Consider the following 12,312-nt stretch of genomic DNA (forward strand, 5'->3'; position numbering starts at 1 on the left):
CTATCTTTTTGCTGTTAAGGGGTCATGGAAACAACTTAAATTGTCTTTATCCACTTAATGTAGATTCAATTAACTCAGGTTAATGACTGTGGGATGGAGCTCGGGGAGTTGAGAGCTGCTCTCATTGTTCAACTCGTCCTGTGACACAAGCTGCATTTTTGGGTGGAGAAAAAAGCAAAAGCTGATATGTTGCCAAGATATGACCAAACAGAGTCTACAGGGAATCATTGCCTCTCAGGCCATGTGCAAAGCTCATGGCTGCATCCAAGTGCAGAAGTGCAACACAGAGTTGACCAAATCCCATACAAAACAACTGCATCTTATCTGTTTGCTAACCTTTGCTCTTAACCTTAGTATAATCAACACAAATCTTTGGGATTAATATGTTGTAACCCGTTAAGATTCAGATGAATATTTTGCCTGGGATCTTCATCTTCCCTGCATTAATATATCATGACCAAAAGAGTGCCTACAGAATAATTTGGCTTCAGAAACAGTGTAAAATTGCAGATTTTTCCCAGGTAATATGGCAAATTATGTAGTTCCGTGATATTTAACAGCATATACTTTTGAAATCTTACTTGGAAGACTTAAACAGGATTACTCAGAAGAGCCCTCACTAACCCTTTCTATTTTCATTTCCATTCATAGGATTTCTGAGCACCGGGGACCAAGCGGCAAAAGGAAACTATGGCCTCCTTGATCTAATTCAAGCTTTGCGATGGACTAGTGAAAATATTGGGTTCTTTGGTGGTGACCCACTAAGAATAACTGTTTTTGGATCTGGTGCAGGCGGTTCATGCGTCAATCTGTTGACTTTATCCCATTATTCTGAAGGTAACCGTTGGAGCAATTCAACCAAAGGTATTATGCAGGTTGCAAATTTTGACAATTTTGGTGTCTGCATGCCACCACCATTAGTACTATGTGATGTTCTGTATATTCTCTTTGTTCCTATGAACTGTTGAGTTCAGCTCAATATTAAGAAAACTTTTTATAGGCTGTACAAGCCTCCTTCTCCCTCAGCTCTTCTGTGCATGTTTAAATTTTGGGTCACTTTCTTCTTTTTCCTATGGAGCCTTGTAGAAACACTTTATAGCAGACTTTTGAACAGCATTTTCTTGGTGCATCGTTTTTGTCTCTTTTCTTTCCTACCTAAGGGTGTCCTTTTTGGAAAACCAGTCAGTCATGCTCACGGTAGATGAGGTCGTCTTTATTCAGACAGTCGTGAAAGGCGTGTTTAGTTTCTCCTGAGGAGCAGAATTTAAAGAAAAATAAAATGACACAGTTTCTCTTTTCAGGCTAACAGTTGCAATGCTTAAAACTATTATTTTGTGTGAAGGAAACAAGTACCTAGTTCAGAAATCTTTTGTCTGAAACTGCATGAACTTCACTTGCTGTCATCTAATAAAAGAATGGTTGAATGTTTTGCATGCATGATCCAAAATTGTCAAAGCATCCAAGTTGCAAATGGATTTTCTTCTATATGTTTTTTCCTATTCCATAACTAACACCTTTTCTCTCTAGTCGAGGCAGACAGCAGGAAATTAAAAACATGCTGTTTGAGGCACCCAATTTTTTTTTCTATGATTTTTGCACCACAGTTTCACACAGTTTCTCTCATTTGCATGGCTCTTGCTTATTGATCACATTACTTTTGTCTCACTGTTTTCACGTATTTTTATCTGTATTGTTTAGTTTTACCAGGGACATCACACTGTGCCCTGTGCATATAATCCTCCCCTAATTTCTATTGCTGTATCTCCATGGGGGACTAATTGGCCAGTCATAAAAACGTAATTCCACTGACATTAAAAGAGCTGCATTTACCCAACGTCATGGTGCAGATCTCACTGAGGTCAATAGAAGTGACAGCTTCTTTAGATCATGCCGTTACACTATTTTAAATGAGAGAAAAAAGATATGTTTTACAAGAAAAGTCAAGTGGAAAATAAGACTGTGGTCTGAATTTTAATCTATTTCCACAATTTGATTTTGAAAATAATCTTTTCTTTTTTTTTGTTCCATAACTACCTGCACTTAAACAGAAGATATTTATAAGCTGACCTGTAAGAACAAGATGTAAGCATTACTTCATCGCAGGGTAACGGGAGGGTCACACTGCACCATCTTCTTTTATCGGAACCCTCAAAAAACAACTTTGTTATCAAGGGTTTCAGTTCAGGTGGATTGAGGAGACCTGGTTTATCCTCCCCTAAATCTTACATTATGATAATATTGATCCTCTTGACATAACATGGCATTAATGAGAAATCCCATATTTACAGTATCTGGACAGTCATGTGTTGCCTCTTATAATCAGATGTTACCATGTTATGTGGCAACACATGGCCAAAATTCTGACAGAATTTGTCTGGGGAAACTGATGCAGCAAATTGTCAACATAGCAGAGCTATGGGACGGGAACTGAAGTTAGTAAATTTTTGAGAATTTCTTTTATGAGAAAGCGAACTCATGCTTTTTTCTAATTTGGATTAAACAGAACAATGTGCCATAGCCCCAAGTATGTTATGTTTCTTTCAGAGGTGGTTAGACCTACCATGAAAAAAAAAATTGGTCACATTCAAATAAGAAAAATTATTTCAAGTTTTTAAACATTTTCTCATATTTTAACATTTCCAAACCCCTTTTATTTCATGTTATTTTGTTTCACATTCACATTTGAAAGCTGGAGAAGGACTTTTTACAAGGGGACAAGTGGTGAATTGCTTCACACTGACTGAGGGCAGATTTAGATCAGATATTAGGGAAAAAATTCTTCCCTGTGAGGGTGGTGAGGCCTTGGCACAGGCTGGATAGAGAAGCTGTGGCTGCCCCATCCCTGGAAGTGTTCAAGGCCAGTTTGAACGGGGCTTGGAGCAACCTGGGATAGTGGGAGGTGTCCCTGCCTAGGGCAGGGAGTTGGAACAAGAAGATCTTTAAGGTCCTCTCCAACCCAAACCATTCTATGATTCTATGATTATCAACCAGTCTCTTTGATAATCTGTAAATTTGGGTGCTCTCTTTTCTCCTGTCATTTCCCTTTGAAAGATTCCCTTGGCAGCTGAGATGAGGATTTCAGCCTATTTCAAGATGGTACTGTTTGTTAGCCACCCACCTGCAAGTGGGCAGAAAGAACAGCAGCCATCTTCGGAAAGTGCTCTGAAAATATAGATGGATATATGCAAATTATTTATTATTTACTTTGGTGATGCTTTGAATAGGAGTCACAAAGTGCTATGGTCCATTGAGCATTTAAATCTTCTTTCCATCAGTCTGAAGCCCATAAGAGATAATAACCATACACATTATCAGATAAAAATGTAGTTCTCCATCCTGTGAGGTACAAATTTCTTCCAGGAATTATGTCACAGAATGAAAATAATTTTTCATAACATTGTCCATTTTCACCAACATGGTTTGAGTGGAGGAATATTTCTCTAAGCATTCTTCAGCAAAAGGAGGGATGTTTAGTTTCCCTTCCTCAGAAAGCTTTATGGCCAGAGGACTTGACCACTTTTTAATCCTGCATTTGATGTTTATGTAGCACTTAGCAAGCCATAGTGTTTATATCAGCATTTTCTTACACTTAGCTTACACTTTCTGTCCTTGTTCAGGCATATTTAATAAAGCAATAAAAATAGATTTACAAAAGATGCAAAAAACTCCCACACATTATGGAGTATCATGAAATACATATTTTTTTAAAATTCAGCTTTGTCACTTTGTTATATTTATTACAATGCCTGGATCCTCTGTGGTAATTCCACTGACTTTGAGCTGATTTATGCTAGCTCAATATCTGACCTTATAAACATGCAAATATATTTTTAGCTGTTTTATAGCTCAAGTTCATTCTTATTTTTACTCATATCATGCTAGGAAATAATATCTCGGATATAACTTCTCATAAATTTAAGGAGAGGCTGGAGTTTACATATTTCAGTCTCTACACCTATCTTATTTTAAGACTTTTGGATTTGGATCTAATACAATCTAGAATGATTTTAAAATTCCTCAGAAGCTTGTAAAATGTTTCCTGCCAGCAACAGATTCCAACTAACTTGTGAGTGCACAGGGTCTGATGCTGCAGTAGAGGCTGTGAAAGCATGTCTCTGATTGGATTTAGAGGCTATGGAAGTTTTCTATCAACAGAAATATGTTACTTATCAAAGTAAAAGCCATCCTGTGCATTATTGGAATACATTTCTGAAGTAAGCTGAGCACCTTCACTCCAGTTCATTTAGTGGGAGTATCCAGTTATTCGTCAAACATTGGAACAAAGATGCATTCTTCGGAAAATTAAGTGAGTGGAGCCAGATGTCACTTCCAGTCATCAAGTAACTCTCCCAGAGTCAGTGGAATGATTCCAGGTGTCTATCAGGATAAGTCAAACAAAATTCTGACCCATATATCTTAAATCAGCATAGAATGCTATAGCCATTTTTTATTATCCACAGTGAACTATAGGAGGCAGGGTCCAGTATAAAATATTTTCCAGTAATTTGTGCAAAATATGTACTCCCGAAATTAACTTTAATGAAAATAAATAACAAAAAACCAAACCAAACCAGCCAAACTCACAAATAAACAAAAAACCCAGAATAGGTCACAGTTACCTAAATATAGCCTAAGTTTCTGAGTGTTATTTTGCACAAGGTTCAGACTCATAATCTCAGACCAAATTACCCTCCCCAAATGGAGCTGGAAAAGTCCAAGCCCCAACACAAAGAGAACACAAGAAGTGTGGACAGTAAGGATGGAGTTTTGATTGCATTAAATCCAATAGCAAAAAAATTAGATTGATTCATTGACTATCGGGGCTGAGGCTGTCATCCATGATATGTTTTAAAAATGCTTACAGAAGGGAGAAGAAAAAAAAAGTAAATGTCAATTTCAATATATTTTGTTATTTCTGTGGGTAAAATTCCTGGTCCAGAGTGCTAGTTAAACCAGCATAAATTCAAATTAATTGCACTGAAGTCTTTGGGATTTACTGCAAGTTTATATGCAGTGCTGGATCATTCTCTCTCCTCTAAAAGAATACATGAACATATGTTTAAATCGCTGAATTACAAAGCTAAATAGTGTAAAATATATCATTTCCCTTTTTATGTGTGATCAATATAAACCTGCATTTAAAAAGCTCCTTACAAGAAAGGATTTTGACTTAGACACTTATAAATTTAGTAGCTGCCTAGTACCTTCTCATCTGTTGCTCCAGAATATAAACTTTTGAAATTATAGACAATTCAAAAGCACCTCTCAAACCAGGTTTAATCCCAAACAAAACATAAAGAAGTGTATTAGGTTTATTTAACACATTGTTGTATGCATGCAACTTCAACCCATTTCACAGACTTGTTGGATTTTCCTCCAACCTATAAACTGCGTTAATTTTAGGGATTTCTTTCAAGCTGTTAGTATTATCCTACATAAGGTAATGTAGGATAACTTCTTTTTTTCTGCCTGAGTTTCTTTCAAAAATCTGTTCCTCAGCTGGACTATATTGAGGTAGAATCATTTGCTTCAGCACACATTGCATTTATTTTGTGCACATTACCTGTAGGTACAACAGAAGTCAGATCCCTTGTATTTAAGTACTATTAAGATTCAGGTATCTCTCCTGTTGAAGTTTTCTGTTGTTTCAAAGAACTCCTTTGAATCTTTCAAGTCTGTAGCTGTTTCAAGGTCACTTCAGTAGTTTTCAAATATTTCTCCCCACAGGACTTTTTCAAAGAGCAATAGCTCAAAGTGGAACAGCTCTCTCCAGCTGGGCAGTTAGTTTTCAGCCTGCAAAATACGCCAGGATGTTGGCTACAAAAGTCGGTTGCAACATGTCAGACACTGTAGAACTGGTAGAATGTCTACAGAAGAAGCCTTATAGAGAACTTGTCGACCAGGACATTCAACCAGCAAGATACCACATAGCCTTCGGACCGGTCATTGATGGCGACGTGATACCAGATGATCCTCAGATACTGATGGAACAAGGAGAATTCCTCAACTATGACATCATGTTGGGAGTTAACCAAGGGGAAGGGTTAAAATTTGTTGAAAACATCGTGGACAGCGAAGATGGCATATCGGCTAGTGATTTTGACTTTGCAGTTTCTAACTTTGTCGATAACTTGTACGGATACCCGGAAGGCAAAGATATATTGAGGGAAACTATTAAATTTATGTACACGGACTGGGCAGATCGACACAATCCTGAGACCAGAAGGAAAACACTGCTGGCTTTGTTTACTGATCACCAGTGGGTTGCACCAGCAGTGGCCACAGCAGATCTTCACTCGAATTTTGGATCGCCTACATACTTCTATGCCTTCTACCATCATTGCCAGACAGATCAGGTACCTGCATGGGCAGATGCAGCCCATGGAGATGAGGTTCCTTACGTACTAGGAATCCCCATGATTGGTCCTACTGAATTATTTCCTTGCAATTTCTCCAAAAATGACGTCATGCTAAGCGCGGTGGTGATGACGTACTGGACAAATTTTGCAAAGACTGGGTGAGTACCAGATAATGAATGGTCTCGTGTGCAAACTCAGGATGGAATGATGCAGTGCCTTCCATTGTTTATCTGCATTGGGAATGTCTCTGTACTTGTAGGATGAATAAGAGGTTAAGAATTGGGTTGGATATTTATGTTTATTGTAATGTCCCTCAGCTCACTTACCTATTCTGGCAAAAAGAGGGAAAAATATCTTTACGGACATTCTGCGTGAAGAAATTTTTAAAAATACACAAATATAACTATGGGAACCCCAGAAAGGTGTTATAACTAAGCATTTAACATATGTGTATAGTTAAATATAGTTACATTAGTAACTGACTTTATCCCAATACTGATATTTTCATCCCATGAGACACAAAATTACGCAAATATTGCATCAAATATAATACATTTTATTTTAAGAGCACAGTTTGTCTTAAATTGACATTTCTGACCATAAAATATGTGAGTTTAAATTTGTAAAGTGTTGTCATTTTTATTAATTCTTCTTTCACTGGAAGCTCAAAACACTTTGTTACCTTTGACCATTGTTATTTTTGACTTTGTGTTGCACTGAGTTGTGCTCTGCCGTGATCTTTCCCCCCTGGAAGGCCACAGATGCTGCATATGAAAGGAAATGCTGAGCTGTACAAGCTTCATGTTGGTAAAAAAGAAAAACAAATCTTAATGTCCTCTCACACTCGTCTCTCATCATTTGTCCACATCACCACACTGATGGCAATCTGTCCTCAGCAGCACAAGTTTTCAATGTGAGAGAGAAAGTAACATTTTGGGGAACTAAGGGAGTCGCTGAAATCTGAGTAAAAGAAGGGTTCATTTGCATAATGCTGTTTCTAATCAAGATTATTAAGGCCTCTAATTTTAGGGAATAGCACTCTGCTCTGTCCAAAGGCAGATTTAAACATTTAGTATAAAATTTAATTATGTTAATTTTATAATTCTGTTTGAAATGCTTTGTAACATTGGAGATATCTCTTTTTTTTTAGTGACCCAAATCAACCAGTGCCGCAAGATACAAAATTCATCCATACAAAACCAAATCGTTTTGAAGAAGTAGCATGGACCAGATATTCTCAGAAAGACCAACTCTATCTTCACATTGGATTAAAACCACGAGTTAAAGAACACTATAGGGCCAATAAAGTGAACCTTTGGTTGGAACTGGTACCTCATCTGCACAATCTTAACGACATTTCACAGTATACCTCTACCACAACTAAAGTGCCATCGACTGATAATACTTTCAGACCAACAAGGAAAAATTCTGTTTCAGTTACTTCAGCCTTTCCTACAGCCAAACAAGATGATCCCAAACAACAACCAAGCCCATTTTCAGTGGATCAAAGGGACTATTCCACAGAATTGAGCGTTACTATTGCAGTTGGCGCATCTTTGCTGTTCCTGAACATTTTGGCCTTTGCAGCGTTGTACTACAAAAAGGACAAGCGGAGACATGATGTCCACAGGAGATGTAGCCCACAGCGTACGACTACCAATGATCTTACCCATGCACAAGAAGAGGAGATAATGTCCCTCCAAATGAAGCACACTGACTTGGATCATGAATGTGAGTCCATCCATCCACATGAGGTGGTTCTTAGGACCGCCTGTCCCCCAGACTACACGCTAGCTATGAGAAGGTCTCCTGATGATATTCCCTTAATGACACCCAACACCATCACAATGATCCCCAACACTATACCAGGGATTCAACCCCTACACACATTCAACACATTCACCGGAGGACAGAACAACACTCTGCCCCATCCTCATCCCCACCCCCATTCACACTCAACAACCAGGGTATAGCCAGACAAGACGAAACAAACTTTATTTTTTGATGGATTACAGTAGGTGATATTACTGAAGATTACTTGGCTTTCAACCTACAAGACTCTTACTATTTAAATATGGAGGAATATTATGTGAATATACATATCAAGAACTTTTGGGGTTTTGGAAAAAATGAATTGTACATATATCAAATGAACTTACGAAACAAACAAAACAAAAGAAAAAAAAAACAAACAAAAAACAAAACGACCAACTGTTTGCAATTGCTTGAAGCAGTTGTCCTGAATGATACTTTTTCATTCACATTCAAGTATTAATTTTTTGAAGATTTAAGTTACATAATGGAATTAGGCATGTGCAACACAAACAGGAAAGAACTATGACTGAAAATTTTAAAAACCTATAAATATGCACAAGGGACACACTAATGGAATGTCAGATAATTTTCACCAATTTTTATTTGGACCTGTTTTCTTGTGTAGACCATATTTACATATTTGAATAAGTACACAAAGCACCAATGCTGTTAAGGCCTTAGAAAGGGGCTCATGCTGAAATCTGCCAGTCAAAGAAGTTTTACAGCCTGGCAGGTACAACATTATCACATAAGTGCTGTCAGTATAAAAGTTGTGGGAATAAAGGAAACTGGATATTTTTAGCACGATGTGCATGATAATTTATATGCTTGGTGGCTGTGCTGCTGATTAAGCCGTAATTAAAATTCTTCTCATCCCATTGGAGTTTTTAATAGAAGCTTTCTCCATCAATTGGCACAACCTAAAGAAGTTTTTTTAAAGGGGCAAAAGTAATTACAGTAAAATATTTCATGGTAGCTTCAGAAAGAAAAGGAATTGCAACAGTTCTTAAAGGTATTTATGGCATTCTAAGTAAAAAGTGGTGGACCCTCACTGATATGAATCCCAGACAAAAAATGTGTATTATTAACGTTTTTTTTCCTTTCCACCTAAATAATTTCTAACTTTAAAATAACTACAACTTTAATGAAATCTCCTTTGAAGAAGGATTTATAATTTGCTGTGACTTAGTTATGATATATTTAGTTCAAATTGATAAGGAAAAGTGTGTCCAAAAATTTAATTGCAACAACATTTTGCCATATAAAAATGCCCCAATATTATAGCTCTGATTACACCTTTCAGTTTATTGTTTCAACTCATGTTGCATGTTACAAAGTTTACTTATAATACTTTAAAATAATGTTAATTCCCTTTTTGCTATACATTAGCTTTTCCATTCCAATGAATTCTCTAGACCAGATGGCAAGAGTGTAGAAAAAGAGGGTATGTAAGAATGGGGAGAGAGCCAACAACTGGAAATTTAAAAATCTGAATACTACATATGTTTGTGTGATTTGAAGTGAATGTTCTAAAATCACAAGAAATTTTTCATTCCCCTGTTGCTTTCCAGTAATTCTATACCACGGTCCTTTCAAAATGTTTGTATATGTAATCAGATGTACATTTATATAAAAGAAATAATTGAGATGGACTTAAGAGCACATCCCTGATAAATACTTTCTCTCTTACCTGTACTATATTTCTATTAGACTAAAGTTATGTGATTTTTTTTTACATTTTTTCAAATTACTAGCAATTTTGATAGTTTGTAAGATAATGCGAAGAACTTTCTCTGACAAACTAACTGCAGTAACAGAAACATTTCTTTTCAGTTACTCTTTTTCAAGAATGAAAGCTTATTACACACAAAAATTGTATACTACTTGATGGAAAATTACTTTGTATTTCTTGGCCATATTACTGGTCACTGAGTGAAATAAAGATAATCTGGATAACGAATATTATTCCAATGTTAAGAGACCTGATCTTTGCTCATTAAAGAGCTAAAATGTTTATTGCTGTTTTGTCATTTTTTAATGAAGTAATGGTAACTGTCTCAAATAAAGAGTAATATCTTAAGACCAGTCTGGTTCTTGAAGACATGAAAATGCCTTCTACAACTAGTACAACTGCATATTTATTGGCCAACCCCACCTACAACCATTTCTTACAGAAATATTGACATTGTGACTGTATGGCGTCATATCACATGTAAAACTCCCCTAGACTTCAGGAATGAGTTAAAAATGCAATATCAACACAAAAAAAAAAGCCAAGGAACAGGCCTAATTGAAATAAATCTGCAGTATTCCAGGATAGGGAAAAAAAAAATCACCTGGGTATTATCTGGGTGATTGAACTTTTATAAAAGATTGCTGGTAGTTCAGAGCGTGTTTGCTAACATGGAGCACAGACATTAAAAATCGAGCTGAAGTGAAAATAAAGTTCTGCAATTTCAGTTATTTTATTTACCTATTAAAGAAAAAAAAAAGAAAAAGAAAAAAGAAACCCATGTACTTAATTAGTACTTGTTACAGTCCCCAGTTTTAAATAAAGGTCTTTTTGTAGAAGCATAAAAAATAGTCTTCAAAATCCAGAGCGGTCTGTGTGCAATTTCTGCCTGATGTGGTTGTGCTTTTAGACTGTGACCTGCCAATGTAAACCAATAAAAAGAATTGTTTGCCATCTGATAATTATTGTTTAATAAGAAGATTGTATTTTGCTATGTTGATGAAACAAAACAAAAAAATACAAAAACATTGATGGCCATAAAACAAGATATTAATGAAATATGATTTTATGTGCTTTTCTTAACTTTATCAAAACCAAAATAACTTTCTACTATAGTTTATTTGTGGCCATATATCTATATATCTCTCTATATACAGTATCTGGTAATTGTTTACTTTTATTAGTTACAAAATAAATGATTTAGGTAAACCAAGCATGACACTACACTTTATTTCTGTCAGCCAATAGTATTTAAAATGTGAAAGATGAAAGCAACATCAAAAATTCTGTCACTCCTGTTTGGAGGAAAAAAGTCCATTCCTGTGATGCAGATACTGTGAATGATATTTTAGTGGCTACTTTATAATGACATTACAGCAGCTGGCTTTCCAAAAGTAAGATGGTGTCCCACATTTTAATGCAACTTTAAGAAAGATCAAGAGGTGTTTTAACGCTGAAATGAAAATATAGGAAATGGTTTTGGAATCTCTTCATTATGCCTCATGGAATATAAGTTTGTTATTTTCAAAATATTTATCTGTTTGATTTGTTTTCCACAGTATCCTACAAAAAAGTAAAACTGAGTGTGATATTTAATTTCTTGTATCATCCTTGGACCAGATTTCCAATAAAATTAGGATATCAGTCAGTCTTTGGAAGTTCAGTAAAAATATAAAAAAGCCTGCATTTATTGCTTTCACACTTTTGTAAATATGTTTGCAGACCTTTTTAAGAAAATGTATTCTACCATTTTGAGAAAAAAACCCAAACAAACAATGGAATCATTGTCTCGTTTATCTATTAAAATTACAGGCAATATAATGTGCTGTGCTGACATTTCTAGGAGAAATAAAGCCAATAAAAACACATTTCTCTCAATGGTATCTCAGTTGGTTATACCTGGTATTCTCCACACATGGAAGACTTGGAAGGCATGAAAGAACTTCCTGAATATAATCTCCCATTGGAAAATGTAGTTGTTTTTGTTATCTGTACTAAATATGGATTCCTATGTCACAAGTCTTTTAATTATTGGATATTTGTGTTACTCAAACATCCTGAAAACCAGATGAATAGGGGTCTAACAAATAAACATGTTACAGCTTTAAAGACACCACTGCACAGGAGGTGTTGGAATTTCTGTTGCCACCTTCACCAGGAGATGAAACAGCTGACTTCATAAGAAGCTGTCAAACATCATGGCATACCTTTGATGTTTGTAAGTTGATGTTTTTTTCCTGTGATGTTAGTTTAAATATTGGCTTTCCCCTCTCTTTTTTTTTTTTCCTAGTAATGAACAGTTACAGATGGTCGCTTTTTAATGTAAGTGAACATTAGATAATTTAATTATTATTGTGAAAATGTGCTCCCAAATAAATTAAATTAATAGGGAATTCCTTGCAGAGG

At 35.8% G+C, this 12,312-nt stretch overlaps 1 protein-coding gene across 9 annotated transcripts in view; it reads left to right on the top strand.

Annotated features, from left to right (window-relative positions):
* The window catches only part of NLGN1 (neuroligin 1), a 416,929-nt gene that overhangs the window by 371,650 nt on the left and 32,967 nt on the right, over positions 1–12,312 (top strand). For 5 of the 9 annotated variants that reach the window (XM_051781714.1, XM_051781713.1, XM_051781717.1 and 2 more), the window contains 3 exons: positions 652–864; positions 5,728–6,517; positions 7,510–10,134. In XM_051781714.1, coding sequence (XP_051637674.1) covers positions 652–864; positions 5,728–6,517; positions 7,510–8,332 — 1,826 coding nt within the window. In that variant the 3' untranslated portion in view covers positions 8,333–10,134. Of the gene's footprint in view, positions 1–651; positions 865–5,727; positions 6,518–7,509; positions 10,135–12,312 lie in introns of those variants that run through there. The other 4 variants (XM_051781718.1, XM_051781715.1, XM_051781720.1 and 1 more) reach the window with 2 other exon arrangements.

The sequence above is a fragment of the Manacus candei genome, unplaced genomic scaffold (assembly GCF_025592945.1).
Source record: "Manacus candei isolate 608988 ecotype Guabito, Panama unplaced genomic scaffold, ASM2559294v1 h1tg000015l, whole genome shotgun sequence".
Classification (NCBI taxonomy): Eukaryota; Metazoa; Chordata; class Aves; order Passeriformes; family Pipridae; genus Manacus; species Manacus candei.